General features: G+C 38.9%; 1 protein-coding gene across 1 annotated transcript in view; it reads right to left on the bottom strand.

The window, feature by feature from the left end:
* Positions 1-17333, bottom strand: part of SYNPO2 (synaptopodin 2) — a 123974-nt gene that overhangs the window by 15778 nt on the left and 90863 nt on the right. Inside the window, exons 3-4 of the mRNA XM_050946227.1 lie at positions 13023-13834; positions 7607-9801 (exon numbers count right to left, since the gene is read on the bottom strand). Of these exons, the coding sequence (XP_050802184.1) occupies positions 7607-9801; positions 13023-13834 (3007 nt within the window). The remainder of the gene's footprint in view (positions 1-7606; positions 9802-13022; positions 13835-17333) is intronic.

Below are 17333 nucleotides of genomic sequence, written 5' to 3'. Positions count from 1 at the left end.
CCATCTCAAAAAAGATACTGTGGAATTGGATAAGGTACAGAAAAAGACAACAAAAATGATTAGGAGTATGGAACAGCTTCTGTGTTAGGAGTGATTAATAAGACTGTGACTTTTCAGCTTGGAAAAGAAACAACTAACGGGGGATCTGATAGAGGTCTACAAAATCATGACTGGCATGGAGAAAGTAAATAAGGAAGTGATATTTACTCCTTCTCATAACACAAGAATTAGGGGTCACCATATAACCAGAATCGAGAACTCGAACTTTAATATAGTTACTGCTACTATATTAATTTGATTACCTTAAACAATCAGCCTTGTGCCAGAAAATAAATCCCCAAACACAGGTTAAGAGAGGTATTTTCTCCCCTGAGTAGAGCCTCCTCAGCCTAAGGCAATGCATAGTTCTTACTAATGCATTATAAGGCTGTGAATATCAGTATGATTATCTCTAGGTTCTGCCCACACTGAAGTTCAAAGTGAATTATGAACATTGGTGTGGGCAGAGAAGGGATTTTTTTCCCCAGGAACAGTGAAGACAAACACAAGGCTTAACTGACACGGTGTTTGTCCTCACTGCTCAGGGAATCTGCCTAGAATCATGATAGCACCACCATCTGGTGAGTACTAGCTTTGCTCCAGTGAAGTAGATAGAGGCCTGAAGGTTTGCAGCTAGAAAAGTTCTCTCCAACATAACATTTCACTGAGCTTCGGGGCCTTGTGTGAGTTTTAATTCTTTTCCTGGAAAAAAAATGCTTCCTGCAATAAGTGCCCAGCTGGATAGCATTTGTCAAACATACCTCTTGAGTGGCTCGAACTCTTTCCTTTGACATTGTTAAGGGTGTAGGTGATGCTTGTGGGCTATGAAGTTAGAACAGTCATATATCTTCCCAAGAAAACCGCTTGCAATGAATATACTCATAGCTTTTGAATCCATTTTTTTGATGATCTTATTGTCAGTTTGCTTCTTTGTATAAACATTCCGATTTTGAGCTGAATAGAGTCATTATAAGATAACATGCTGTCAGGCTGTGATAGTGAAGTCTTACACTTGTCAGGTCTAACTATAAAAGTGATCAGTAGAGTCTCGGGTGTGTGACTGTAAGCAAAGACAGTTGCATCATGTCCAGTTATAGAGCAACGTTGGAGCAATCTGTTTTTTCCATAATGAATCAATTTTAAAAAATTTAATACCATGCAAAGTCATGTAATATCAATAAAAGTCATGAAACAATATAGGGAAAAATCTTCCAAAGTTCTTATGGGAATCAATGCCATTGCTTCATTGGTATTTTCCCCACCTCAGAATGTGCAATGAGATCTCCTACGAGACGCTGGAGCAGCTGAGCATCCCTATAAGGCTGATGGCTTGTTAAGACGAGGTCCTGGATACTCTGTACACTGTGTGCCTACATGATCAGGTTCTTTATTATAAGGTTCCCCTTATACTTTGCTTCTCAGTGCTCCTGAACCCCCTTGTACACTCCTTTGTAATGGCTCACCTTTCTACCTTTAAGAAGAATTTTGTCCAGGGGATGTACCTGACAACACATTTTTTTTATATATATATCTATATGCATTTCCAGGCAAAGTATCACCCTACTGTGGGAGTCTGTTTTTGTTTTTTGTTTTTGTTTTTTAAAAACACCTCACATCTTTCTCCACTGATTCATGCTAGGAAAGAGTGTTGTGATTCCCGTACATTTGAAGGCTATATGTACAGTACATGAGAAAAATTATGGCTCGTGATGGACGTAACTAAGAATAAAAAAATTGCCAGGCATATGAAATCTAAAGGCTGGAGGTCGATCAACTATCTGTGTCCTTTTGAACCACTGCACCACTAAGAGAGATCCCTTTATTCTCATATGCCTCCACACCAACTAGAGAAGACAACCAGAAGTTAAAAGTATATCTGCCAGCCTCAAAAATAAAGGGACTCACAAGACTGAGATTTTTCTTGGTAAATTTGAGTCCTCGATTGAAGTAGCTGATTTCATAGAAGGATCTCCAGAATTTAAGCTCCTGTAGCACCTTGAAGTATTCACCATAATTTTATGTGATAATAATTAAATACACTGAAAACAATATGAAGATTTTAAGGAATTTTTGAACAAGGTCATGAGCATATTGGAAGTATGTCTTCTATGGTCTGACTTTCATAGTCAAATGTGCTCATTCATTGTGCCCAAGTCAGTGTATTCTCATCAGGATATATTAAAAATAATTCAGTATATCAAATGGCTCCTTTACATATAAACTCTGTGTTTTCTTCAGTTCTGCGTGATATCATTTATGGCCTCTAATTTAAACCTGAATGACAATACTCAGCTGTCCTCTAAGGTCTGGTTCTCAGGAGATGACATTACAGGTGAAATAGTTAATTTAAATAGCCCAGTCTTATGCTGAAATGCTATTAAGAGCTCTTGACTTACCTTACTATTAGAGATGGGCTTGAAGCAAACCTGAGATCCAAGAACTCACAAAATACATGTGCCGTGCGTGTATGTGTATATGGAAGTATGTGCTTGGGGACGGCAGTGTTTCAGAATCTGAAACTCGATTCAGACCTAGATGGAATTTTCAAAAAACCATAAGTACGTTAGGTGCCATTAGTCCCACTGAAAATCATTAGGGTTTGTACTTCTGACTGACTTCACTGCTTTTGAAAACCCAATTCTTAAGGTCTAGCTCCTCCTATATCACTGCCATGGGTCAAACCAAAAGTGTGGAATTGAACACCGTTGGAAATTCAAAATCCAGACACAAATCCAGATTTGCAACTTGAACTCCTCTCTCTCTTTTGGATGAAGTACAGAGATGCTTAGCTAAAAGTTATAAGACTGCAGCTACAGAAGCTCACTTCTCACTCATTCTGTATATACGTACAGGATTTTAACTGATTGTATAAATGCATTTTCAGCTTGTCTGTATCACTGCATGCAATGCATCTTTCTGTCCAAATTTTAAAAGTGAATTTAGTGCTAGTGGAAGGTGCTGGCTTCATGGCCCAGGAAACTGAAGACCTCTCTTTATACCCACAACATTCTCACATTGCCCTGCCAATGTGGCTCATTACTCACTGGGAGGTGAGCACCTCTGGGGATGAGAGTGTAACCCAATCTTCAAATCCACGTCACATTCATATCTTTGTCCTCTATGCAGATACTTCCAACAAGAGTGCCAGTTCCAATTTTGAATGGATGGGTGGGGTGGCTTTGTGATGCAGACCTCTAGATGCTAGAAGCTGGACTGAGATCATCCATTCATTTCACATAGGCCACTCAGCAGCTGGTCATGACTTTCAGTAACTGGTAACCTAGGCCACAGTTGAACTGGTGATCAAGACGTGAAAGGCACTGTATCTAATTACTAGAGTCCAGGCACTGTCCATACCTGATTGAGTTAAAAATTAGGGCTGTCAAGCAATTAAAAAAAATAATCGCAATTAATTGTATGATTAAAAAAATTAATTGTGATTAATCACACTGTTAAACAATAATAGAATACCATTTATTTAAATATTTTCAGATGTTTTCTACATTTTCAAATATATTGATTTAAATTACAACACAAAATATGTGTACAGGGCTCACTTTATATTTATTTTTGATTACAAGAATTTGCACTGTAAAAAACCATTAAGAAATAGTATTTTTCAATTCACCTCATACAAGTACTGTAGTGCAATGTCTTTATCATGAAAGGGCAACTGACAAATGTGGAATTATGTACTAAAAAAGCTGCATTGAAAAATAAAACAATGCAAAACTTTAGAACCTACAAGTCCACCCAGTCCTACTTCAGCCAATCACACAGACAAACAAGTTTGGTTACAATTTGCAAGAGATAATGCTGCCCATGTCTTATTTACAATGTCACCTGAAAATGAAAACAGGCATTCACATGGCATTGTTGTAGCCAGCATTACAAGATACTTACATGCCAGATGCACCAAAGATTCATATGTCCCTTCATGCTTCAAATACCATTCCAGAAGACATGCGTCCATGCTGATGATGGGTTCTGCTCGATAATGATCCAAAGCAGAGCAGACTGACGCCTGTCCATTTTCATCATCTGAGTCAGATGCCACCAGCAGAAGGCTGATTTTCTTTTCTGGTGGTCCGGATTCTGTAGTTTCCACATTGGAGTGTTGCTCTTTTATGATTTCTGAAGCACGTTCCACACCTCATCCCTCTCTGATTTTGGAAGGCACTTCAGATTCTTAAACTTTGAGTCAAGTGCTGTATCTATCCTTAGAAATCTCACATTGGTACCATCTTTGCTTTTTGTCAAATCTGCTGTGAAAGTGTTTTTAAAACGAACGTGTGCTGCGTCATCATTTGAGACTGCGTTAACATAAAATATATGGCAGAATGTGGGTAAAACAGAACAGGAGACATACAATTCTCCCCCAAGGAGTTGAGTCACAAATTTAAGTAACACTTTTTTTTTTTAACGAGCATCATCAGCATAGAAGCATGTCTTCTGGAATGGTAGTCGAAGCATGAAGGGGCATATGAATGTTTAGCATATCTGGCATGTAAATATCTTCCAATACTAGCTACAAAATGCCATGGGAACGTTTGTTCTCACTTTCCAGTGACATTGTAAATAAGAACCAGTCAGCAGTGTCTCTTGTAAATGTAAACAAACTTGTTTGCCTTAGCAATTGGCCGAACAAGAAGTAGGACTGAGTGGACTTGTAGGCTCTAAAGTTTTACATTGTTTTGTTTTTGAGAGCAGTTACATAACAAAAAAAAAATCTACATTTGTAAGTTACACTTTCATGATAAAGAGATTGCACTATGGTACTTGTATGAGGTGAATTGAAAAATACTATTGTTTTTGTTTATCATTTTTACAGTGCAAATTTTTGTAATAAAAATAATACTATAAAGTGAGTGCTGTACATTTTGTGTTCTGTGTTGTAATAGAAATCAATATATTTTAAAATACAGAAAAACGTCCAAAAATAATTAATAAATTTCACTTGGTATTTTATTGTTTAAAAGTGCAATTCATAGTGATTTTTTTTAATCACAGTTAATTTTTTTGAGTTAATTACATGAGTTAACTGCGATTAATCAACAGCCCTATTAAAAATATAAAATAGTTAAGTCCTTCATCAGAGGAAGTTCATTTTTTAGCATGATTACAATATACATACTGTTCAGAGAATGGCTTTTATTGGGGAATACTATAATGTCCTAGTCTTAAAGTGACTAGATTTATTTGGCAATTTTTATCTGTCTAGATAGCTATCTATCTGCTCCTGAAAAAAGTGTGATACCCCACTACCCTTATCCCTGGTAACAGTAGATATTATCTTTTTTGATTTGTAGCTTACTAAGGAATTTATGTAACTTAGCTAATTAAGGTATTTAATATTATGAAATTATATGAGAAAGAAAAGATAATCAGTCTAGATAGTAATTGAAATGCATAGAAAATAGAAACAGCAGGAAAATACATAGTCAATATATCCATGTAAATAAAAAAAATGAAAATCAAAAGTAAAGAAGAAAGGACAAGTTTAATGGTGGAGGAAAAATACAGCAGACTGACAGTGGAAAATGAATGGAAATGAGATCACAAGAGGATTAAAAGATTGGTACCATATACTCGGGCAAATTGTATTTGCAATATAGTCTCTCTTTACTTTTTCATGCAGAACTGATTGGTTTTCCTGCAGTTTCCAGCAGTTATCCTTGATTCCTAATGTGAGTTGATTCACCCAGGCTGTGGTCCCTGATTGTTCCCCATCGGTGTCATAATCCAAAACCCACTGACGCCAGTGGAAATCTTTCCAATGACTTCAATGGTCTTTGAATCCAACCCTTGGTGAACTACATTGTCAGGGAACACTTGATTTTCACATGTACAATAAAGTTTATTGTTTTTCAAACTTATTAGCAGTTAATTTAATATTATGGGGATAAATTGTGGAGGTTTCACTCACTGATGAGCACTCGCTCATTTAAGTACTCCCACACTGCAAGCAATTGGATTACTTGAGTTAGTAAATACTTAGCACTCTATCATCGCTCCATAATCTGGCCCATAGCCAGTTGGAAGGTGGCTCAAACAAATATATCTACACTAGACTCTGCCACCTTTACCCATACTGAGTCGTACAAGTATTCTTTTGGGCCAGATTCTGACATACATGATGAATAGCACTTTGCTTCAAAAGTGGTCCCACTGATTTCAATGGAACCACTTAAGGAGTAAAGTGCTACTCAGCATGAGTAAGGGTGTCCGAATCTGTCCCTTTGAGTTCAACTAGCCTATCTGACCTGGAGTTCAGTATAACTCAGCCTGATTATAAATGGCAGAATCTGGCCTTCTCTGAGTAGAGATTTGCATGGTAGCAGTGCCTTGATCCTCCTGGTCCACAATACATGAAGTAAAGGGTGAAAGTGCAAGAACAGAGTAAAAAGAATAACAGCAGAAAAAGCCCAAAATGCAAACAGGAAAATGTCTGTGAGATACCAGTAGTAAGGTGAGGTAATAATCATGACCTATCATTATACATTGATTTATATGGCATTTTCTAGTCTGGTTGCAAAAATCAGTACTCATTATGTATCCCTTCAATTCTTAGTCACTGTGCTTTCATGAGAAAGTATTGCATCACATCACAACTGCAAAACTCAGCTCACCCATCTTAACTGTTCAACAATCCTAATTTGCTGGCTTCTATAATGAGTCATTTGTTGGAGTCAAGGCAAATGGTTATTAAAAATATGCCTGCACTGGGACTGTAAACTTCAGTTTAGAATTTCCTAAAAATGGAAAAACCTTAACATCTTTTCCAGCCACTTTCCTATTTCCTCTAAGTCAGTCTTTTTCAAAACATTTCAACATTCCTTATGGCACATCCTCTGTGAAATCAGAGAAGCAATTCATGATTTTGGATCAGAGCTGATCCACATAACTTACACACTAAGGCCCTGATTCTGCAATCAGAAACTCGTGGGAGAATCCTTGTGCCTATGCACCATCTTCCACTAAAGCCATCGGGGCTCTGTGTGGACACAAGGGTCCGTCCGTAAAGATTCAACTGGAGAGCAGAGCCTAAAACTGTATCTATTTTGTATGTTACATTAGTGATAGATATTATGATAGGCACTTTTAAAAATAAATCTAAAATCAATGCATGTTGTTTAATTTTACTCAAACCCTTGGGCCACCAGAGCACAGTTCAGAAAAATAGTATGAAGGCTATTTCTAATTGTTTGAAATACAGGGGACACTGCTCGCTGTGATATTTGTTTTCATCTTAAAGCATAAAACCTAGCATCCGGCTTACTTAATACAATAGTATTTGTCCATTTCAGGATGTTATATGTATAAAGTGTGTGATAATATTCATAAGTGTTTGTCATCTTAATTTTATAACCATTTTGATTCACTTTAAAATTTTAAATAGTTTGGACTCAGATTTGAGGGGATACATCTGAAGTTATTAAGTAAGCTAAGGACTGCTATAGGCACTCTTGGTGTGCTAGATCACCACTGCAAACAATTTTTTGCAAGCAAAGTGGACACTGAGTTGCAACTACAAGATTTACTCTTCAATGATTGATGGCTTCCACACCTGGGCTGTGACTCCAACTTTCTTTGCTGAAAACTTTGGCCTTGGAGCAGTAAACGAAGAGGATGTGATTGATTCTTGCTTAGAAAATGAGGGGTGACCACTAGACTCGTAGGACTCATTTATTGGAGTGGATGCATTCGACTGGAACCACAGTTGTGAACTGTAGGCTGGTACGGAGTACACTGAAGATGCTTGGACATTAGCAGAAGAACCATCACTGAGTGGTCTTGAAGGCAGAGCATGTTTTGAGGCAGACACTGAGTCGGACTTTGTAGACTGCTTAGTAGCTAGGCTTTCCTTAGTAGTAGAAGGAGGTTGAAAAGTAAATAAAGATGCATTAAGTTGATATGGCTGATGCTTCATAACATCCAAAGCACTGAGCGCTTTCTTAGGTTTTCTTTTGGTAGTTTTGGTAACTGCAGGTGATTTAGATTGGGGTTTAGTAGCAGCAAGAGGATAAGAGGGGGACTGGATGGGATTGTAAGCAACGGGTGGAGGTGCTCGAACATTAGATGAATACTTCCAAGAAGCTGGTAAAGATGGAGTTGGAGATGAGGCCCGTGCCATATGTGCCTGCACAGTTTCTGAGTCTACCACATACTTCTCCATTCGAGATTGCCTTTTGGCAAATAACTGTGCTCCTTTTCCACTAAAAGCTGGTGGCATCTCAAGGGCTGGCCCCATTCCTCCAGCAAATGCAACATTTCCTATTGGTGTGGTAGGTGTTGTTTTTGGTATATAATTTTGATTTGATACTGTTGTTTGAGGCCCTTTAAAAGGACCAGCTATGTTAAGAGTACTTGGAGGTAAGACATGAGGAGCAGGTTGTCTTACTTTGATTGGTGCAGGAACTGCAGCTTGGGGTGAGTTTGGAGTTGGGAAGGCAGGAGGCTGGGTAGAAGCCACAGCTGGAGGTGACCAGACTGGTGAAATGGGAGTGGCAGCAGTAGGAGAGACTTTGACTGAGGGCTTTGGAGCCACAGGAGGAGGGGTCTTTTGTTTTGATGCTTGGATCTGCATGAAATTACAAGCCTCTGCTCCCAAACTAAGGTAGTCTTCTTCAGGTCCCGATTCAAATCCAGTTCCAGTACCTCGTTTGCCTTCTGTATTCTTTACAAGGGACAATAGGGCAGGGTTAGGACTCACTTTGGGAGGTTCTTTGAAAGTAAACATAGGCTTTGCAGTGCTTCTTTTCTTTGCCTCTTGTAGTATCCCAGTTCTTTTGGCCGGCACTGCAATTCTTTCATCTCTGGATGCTATCTGCTCTGTTGGTGACCAAAGAGCTGGCTGAGCTGTGCTGGCCACTGGACTCAATACTGCTCTATATGAAGTTTGAGGTGGTGGGCTAACTGAGGAATAGAAAGGTGGTGGTGGTAAATCTGAGAGAGGGCTAGTCACATTTCTTGTTGGTGAAAATGGTGCTGCTGCTTGATTCGATATACCAGGAAAAGGTTTAGCTGTTCTGTTTAAAGGTGTTGATTTATGGGGGTCAGAAGACTGAAAGGAGATGTTTGTCTCTGAGGCTCCCCCAATGCCATTTTGTTGTACCATTTTGCCATGACTGTGGCTCACCTCTATGTAACTTTTGCTCACACAGCTCTGCATTTTTGACGTTTCTTCCTCTTTTGCCTGATAGGATGAGGAGCTCACTTGTCTGAAGCTCTCTTTTGGGGTGGCTTCTCTTTGTTCCTCTGCATGCATTCTGTGTGACTTCACCTCTTCTTGCTCAGCTGTGATCTCATCCATTCTCTGCCGTCTCTTGGCAAACATGAGGGCCCCCTTGCCCTTGGTCTCTGGCAACATCTGCATCTCGTCTCCACCTTTTAGTTTCTTTTCAATCTCCAGCAGACCAGTGTCCCAATCAAATGTCACAATCTGGCCTTCGTGGTCAATGTCAGAGAAGAAATCTTCATCTATTTCTGACTCACTTGTTCCAAATAAAGTTACCTCAAAAGTGTTTTCTTTGTCACCTTCTTCACCTTCCCCTTCTTCACCCTCGTCGTCTTCACGTTCTAGTTCCCCGGTGCCGTAGCTGACTAAAGTGTATTTCCTGGCTCTTTGGCGACGCTTCTTGAACATCAACACCCCCTTGGAATTGGGATTGGGAGCTGCCGTCAGCAGCAGAGCAATGCTTTTACATTTAGATTTGGCTTCTTTCACCTGCTTCTCTGACAGACTCTCGCTCCGCCGGAGCCCTGGGAAGGATCAAAAGATATAATTAAAGAAATACACTCCACGGAAATATGTGAAGATGTCTGACTATAAGCAATGCAACATCTATCTGGAATACTACTTCCTAAATGTGCTCCTCTCCAGAACATAATCTTTCTTTTCTTTAATATTGGGATCCTACCTGGCAGCAGGACTGAGTTCATATCCATAGTTTACATGTATTTCTATGTGTGTGTGTAATATAATATATATAAATCTATAGGGAAGGCATTAAAATTAAAATCTTTTCCCACAGTAACTACTGTGGCACAAATTCCATAGCAATAATTCTTCTTTGTGAGACATGCCTCAAAGTTTAAAGACAACACAGTTTTCTATAGAACTTTCCTAGTTCAACTTACAAGAACTTATGTGTCACATATCTATTTCTATCATTAAACACATACATTATATTCTATTATGCATATAAAATCTGTCCTATATGCACTATATATCTATCTATATATCTATGTATATATACACACACACATTTCTATGTATAATATTACAAACTCACATAAAAATACATATAAACTATGGATATGAATTCAGTCCTGTTGCCATTGAAGTCAGTGGTAGTTTGGCCATTGTACTCAATGCAAACAGATTTAAGCCCTTTAAAAGGAAGAAGTGCTTTCCTAAAAAAGTAATTCATAATAACAAATAATAGAAAATGGACTGAAAAAAGAATAGATTGTTTATAGTAAAAATGTATTTAAAATACATTAACAGGGCTAATTGTGTAGGATATAACATTTCCAGAATATTTCTTTAAAACATGTAGCAAGGACAGCAAATTCCTACAATAAATGCTGTTCTGGAACTAGTTCAGGAAGCCATAACTAACTCCTAAAGAGTATTCAATAGTTTACTATAGTTCCATGTATCTGTTAATGCATAAATTAATGGTCTTAATACTTTATATGGACTGCAGTTGGCCTCATTACATTCTCTCATTTTTTTAAACGAGAGTGTGATCCTGCTTCTTTTACAATTAATGATCATATTCCAATTAACTTCAAAGCAAACAAAATGGATTGCTTGTGTATTATTCATGGTAGGGAAGTAGAATAGTATAACATTTTCACATCTGAAGCGTTTTTAATGTACACATAATAACCTCATTAAATAAATGAACGTAAAGCATTTTATAATTAATGATCCTTTCAGTCATGTCAGGAAAAAAAAATGGAACCTGATCCTTCTCTTGCTGAAGACAAATGTAGTTTTGCCATTATATTTGGTGAGAGCATGACTAGACCCATGGTTTTCACTAAAAACCATAAAAGATGATAGAACGTGGGTCCAACCCAGCAAAACTTCTACAGGGCTAAATCCTGAAATCCTCGGCTCAATTCTTAGTCAAGCAAAACTTTTAGTGAAGTTACCAGGGGAATTTGTCAGAGCGGGGGCTGTAGAACCAGAACCATTTTTTGAAGATTAGGATAGTTGCTATAGTATCTAAGCAGTATGGACCCAATTCTGCAGATCTAACTCACGAGTAATCCTTACTCTTGCAAGCAGTTCTATTGTCTTCAAATGAGGCTACTCTCATCAGCTCAAACTACACTTGTGGGAAAGGATTTTCACCTATGATTTTATGGCAAGGAATAATTTAAAATATTCTTTTAGCAAATATCATTACAGCTTGTTTACATCTGGTTTAACCAATAAATTCAAAAGAAGGCTTAAATGAAGAAAAATTGCCTGCTCGATTAAATTTAATCAGATTGCTATTTGCAGGGATATATCTCTGCTAAAGAGATCAAAAGTTGCAATGCTTTATCTGTTCTAGTTTAGAATCTTAATCACCATATAATGGCTGTTTGCTTCACAAAACGAACATGTTTTATATGCACCATACTTGCTGCTTCAAGCAAATATCTTATGTACCTATATATGTCAACAGTACCTAGAGCCTTAGATAAGCTCTTTAAAATGTTTTTATCATTCAACCAATATCTATCTATGTATAACTAATGTTTATTCTTCAGGTACAGTTGATTTAAAATGTAAAATCCTGCCAATTGATAATAATTCAGATATTATATGGGAAGGGGGAAAAAGGCAAAAAAAATTGTCCTAAACAGAACAAATTTAATGTAAGTACATTTTGTTGCACATGATAATTCATTCTGTATTAAATAGGATTTGGATATGTGGATTACATACAGATACTTAAACCGTAAGTAACGGCTTAACCCACATGCCAATAAGGATGCATGGTTATCATTCTAAAAATATGCTTACAGAGGAATTAGCAATGGGTTAGGAGACTTGTTCCAACACTGCATATAAAATAACTCATTGCTACAGCATATCACTGCACACATTCAAGCACCTTTGCCATACTGTGATTAAATCCCTGAACAGGATGCTTGACATTGTTGGAAAAGAACAAACAAACATTAGAAATGACCTAAATAAATAAATATGTATATATATAAATATTTTTAAAACAGCATTGGATTCAATCACATTTTCAGTTTGTTTTTAGTTAAACTCCTTAGATAGATTTTGAGGCTCACCTCTGGGTATGGAAGGCAGAAGAAATAGTAAGTTCACTTTACAGTCCAGAGAAGACTTACAAAACTCAAAGGATCATATAACTAGCCAGTAATACACATGCTGGTGTCTGTCAAACTGACTTCTGCAGGCATCATCAAGCTTTCCTACTAGCCTTCTTTATTCATATCTACTTTTAACAGCAGTGGCATAGCTTTGATTTTTAACGATGCAGTTTCTGCTATAAATGGAGAAATCCAGAACACCCAACTACGTTCAAGAGATGACCTTGCTTATTTGGTTAACATTCTACAGATCATCCTTGTAATGTAAGTCAGAAGCCTAGCACAATTTACCTCTCTTTGTGCAACTAAAAGTACTTGAATTTCCAAAGTGAGGTGTCACATTTTAAAATTAGTAGTCTTTAAAATAAAGTAAAGTAGTCTGCTACAGCAATGTTATATGGTACTGTGAAAGCATGGTTAAATACCTGGCCTGTCACCTTTGTAATTTTGTTGTTTTAAAAAGACACATGAATTTTGAATAGAAATATCAATTTAAAAACAAAGAGAGAGAGAGGTTAGAACACTTGAGAAGAATCTCTTTAAAATATTTACAAATGCAGGCACTGTTCTGAAAAGCTGTTTCAAGTTACAAAATTTACCCTCAAGTCAATGCAAATGATTTAGATGTGACATACTTGCGTGCCTTGCCCTGTGCTTGTGAGGTCTGCTGTGATCTCTTTCTGAGTGCTGGTCGTCTTCTCCCTGCTCTGTGCCTTCTGATGAGATTCCAAAGGAGACTACAGAAGGAGGTGCTTCTGACTGCCCTCCTTCCACTTGAGAATCAACACACCCCTTTTCGGCTAGAGACCTGGACACTTCCTTCTCCCTGTCAGAGCAATCTAGGATCACTTCCACTATGGGGAGAGATGGATTGCCTGCCTCTGCTCCTTGGATCACCTTGACCTCTTTGCCACTAGCAATCTGGAATGTTTTGCTTGACCACTGGACAGTGGCCTCTTTTTCACCCAGGGGGACTGTGGTTGTCGGGCTAGTCCCATCTTCTTGCATACTGGGTCCAGCTTCTGAAGGGGTACATTTTTCAGCTCCCAGGAGATTAACAGTAGGAACACTGGTGCCCTTGTGCCTGTCCTGTGAGAGGGACAACTGCAGCTCAACCACTGTGTCTGGCCTTCTTTCTTTTGTCTTCTCTTTGAAAGCAGCCTCATCTGTCAAGAGTATTCTAGAGGTTTCTATCACTTTAGGTGTAATTTTGTGGCACTGTATTGTCTCCTTCTCTTGTTTTGTCCCAGAAAAGTCTAAGTCACTTTCCTCTGCTCCATGGGGAGCTTCATTGTGTATCTCTGTGATGTAGAATTCCCTCTGGGGCATTTCCGTGGCTGTTCTGATTTGCAGTGTGGTACTCTTCCTATACTCCTCATTTTTTATGTTATCATGGTTTCTGGTTTCGGTTTCTGGACTCAAGCTTTCATGTAGTCCATTGGATGATCTGCACATATATACACATACACACACAAAAATAATAACACAAGAACATAAACTGTTGTAAGTACAACTGCAAAAGAGATTTTCATGCTTAAATGGAAGTACGTATTATGTTTTCCTCCTAAAAATTATCTGCTAGTAGATCCATTTACATAACAGAATTTCCCAAACATTTTAAATACAAAGGTCTTTGTACCCCTCCTAACCTCCTGCAGTAGCATTAGGACATAAGAGCAGCTATATTACTGCAGTAAGCTTTTATTCTGACTATGATTCTGATAGTTATTCTTAAATCCTTGACCTATGCCATTCCTAAACTGTATACACTGCTTTACAAAAACATGTAATGTTTCCAGACAAACACTTGAGTTATCTCAAGAGTTCTAGGGTTTATACTTCCTATTTTATCTTTGAATTAAAACAATGGCTTTGCACTAAAAGGAAAAATTTTAATCCATTTTACCTCCATGATTATTATTGCTCTTATTTGTATTCTGTCAGTGCCCAAAATGTGCTAGGTGCTGTCCTTTCACGCAGGTCCCTGTCCCAATGAATTTACTATCCAAGAAGGCAAGTCACATGTAAAGGGCAGGGAGAGAGTGATAAATACATAAAATACTTGTTTTAAAGGGAATTTCTTGTTTAAAAGTATCATCATCCCTCTGTGTCATTGAATGACTATACTTTAAGGGCCCAATCCCGTGATGTATTCCCTGTGAAGTGCTCAGTGCCTTTAACTCCCACTGAAGTCAATGCAAGCTGAGGGTGCTCAGTACATCACTGGATCAGTCTATATATTTTAAAATGGGAGTTTTCCGATTGGTGAATCTTGCTTTAGCTCCTTTAACCCTACATGACAGACTATATCTTCATTTTTCTATTTATTCCTCTCTTCACTCTCCCCCCTCTGTTTTATATGTTCCCTTAAAAGTATTATGAACTTTACTGTAACTTCCAGTTCCCCTTTCAGTGCTGTATGCCTCAATGGCATACTATTAGTTTCAGCAGAAAATATTTCAGTGCAGTCTGACACAGTGACATATTATTCATTTTTACATTTGACTGTAATGTAGCAAAACTTTTCGGTAATTAATAGACGCATTAGGTGCCCTCAATAAACTACAAAGCATCAAGTACTATAAGAGGAGTTTGAAATCAAAAGCAGGCTCCTAGTATTCTAAAACTATTGGATCACACTGCAAATAAAGGCCAGAAATAGTAACAGAAAATGACTAGGTAAATCTGTCAGTGTAATGAAGATGCCTCAATATAACTAATATTTATAGCCTCTCAGCATACTAATGGCATCAGACTGGATTTGCCTCAAATAGGAAACAGTGTATAACATCTATTAAACCACATATGGGGCTACATAAGGGTCAGACAGATTTTCATTTAGGAAGCCTTGGGTCTCTATCTGGATTCCATCATGTTTTGCTATTTGGACAATCAGTTGTGCGGCTGCTGACTGCAGAAAAAATTGTATGAATCCATAAACATTTCCTTGTAAGATATAAGACTGGGTGTGAGCCAACTAACTTTTAGCCTTTATTGGTAGCTGAATGAGTGTGTGTGTGTATGAGAGAGAGAGAGAGATTTCCACCTTAAAAGGCCCTCACTACTTATGGATATACTGTTTATAGACATTGATGTGTGTCCAGTGGTACAGTACTGTATCTGGTCCCTTTTGTTTTATTTTTCATTTTATTTTATTTTGTCAGATTCATTTTTTTAGGTCTGCTCAGTTCACTGGAAGATTTGCAAAACCTCTGTGTACCCAGACACTTGTGGTATAATTGCAGGAAGAAGGTAGAGCTGCGTGGAGGGGACGCAACGGGATTTGGTCCAAAATGGTGTTTACAGACTGAATGTCACAGTTCAGTTTGCTATGCACTGATCATCAGCCAATCTTTTTACTTTCATGGAAATATTTCATGCTTTCCCCGCCTAGGAACTCTCTCCCTACTCCCCAGGTCCTCACATTCTCAACATCCACTGGGAGCCTTCTACTCATCCTTGAGTGCTTCAGGGGAGGCTAGTGGCTCTCTTCCCACTCCCACTGCTTCCTTGATACCTCCCTCTAGAGCAGGGGTACCCAACGTGGTGCCCGTGGGCAACATGGCACCAGCGGGGGCATCTAAATGTGCCTGTGTACTGCCCAGCAGACGAGCATCCGCCGAAATGCTGCCGAAATTCAGTGGCATTTCGTAGGTGATGCATCTGGATGATGCCACTTGCCGTCGACAAGCAGCGTCATCCAGAGGTGTCACCACTGAAATGCCACCAAATTTCAGCGGCATTTCGGCGGATGCTCGACCACTGCCATGGTCCTTCATCTGGCGGGTGTCAGATGAAAAAGGTTGGGGACCACTGCACTAGAGGCTTTCTGAAAAGTCAGTAAAACATTCCCTCCATATAGTCTCTTTAGGGTAGTTACCAAGCAGGGCCTTTCCCCCTCACTTGCAACCAATCCCAAGGATTTTGCAGGGAAGCACGGGGAGGTAGCCTGACTCCAGTGCAGAGAGCAGCAAGAAACCTTCCTCTAACCTTCCATCTAACCAGCAAAGAACCAGGAGCATTTGAAGACTTAAGGTGTGATTTTTAAAAACTCCAAGGCCAGGTCTACACTGGGCAAGGGGGTCGACCTAAGATACACAACTTCAGCTACATGAATAGTGAGTAGACTGCTGACGCTCCCCCATTGACTCCGCGTCTGCCTCTCGCCACGGTGGAGTTCCGGAGTCAACGGCAAAATGATCGAGGATCGATTTTATTGCATCTACACTAGCCGCGATAAATTGATCCCTGATAGCTTGATCACTACCCGCCGATCCGGTGGGTAGTGGAGACGTAACCTAAGTGTTGGACTAACTTTGCTCCCATTTAAGTCAATGGAAAAACCTCTCACTACTTCAGTCGAAGCTGAATTAGGCTAATACTGAATGCTTTGGAAATCCCACTCTGATTGTAGCAACCAGGAATCTTTCAAAGGCTTCCTAGCAAGCGCACAATAGGAAGTGAGGCTTCTCTACTCATACCTGCAAAATTAAAAGGTTAATGATGCTGGGATGCAAAGATCATCCAATGAATATATCATGGCCCTTCAAATCTAACCCCACCATACCTATCATCTCTCATTCACTATTCAAATTTCAACTCCTGTCTCCACTTGACACATGATGCCAGCCTCTATTATTCATTTGTTAAATTTTCAAACAAGAACCATTGTGCTTTCTCCCATGCTGCCCATCCCATTTGGGGGGAGCTCCCTGTAAGCATCCCCAAAGCTGCCTCATTATCCACCTTCAAATCCCACCTCTAAACTCCACCATGGTGCCTACAAAAACTTGAGTGCAGTTAGGTCACTGTTGCACTGTGACCACTGCTTTTCATGCTGACCAATATTGTCTCATTGTTTCCTTGTACTGCTCCATCTGTCTGTATCCATCTGTTCTTTCTCGTCTTCTACTTGGATTGTAAGGTCTGTAGGGAAGGGACTGTCC

The sequence above is a fragment of the Gopherus flavomarginatus genome, chromosome 3 (assembly GCF_025201925.1).
Source record: "Gopherus flavomarginatus isolate rGopFla2 chromosome 3, rGopFla2.mat.asm, whole genome shotgun sequence".
NCBI lineage: Eukaryota > Metazoa > Chordata > Testudines > Testudinidae > Gopherus > Gopherus flavomarginatus.
Note: the sequence above shows the minus strand (reverse complement) of the source record. Positions and strands in the feature narration are given on the sequence as shown.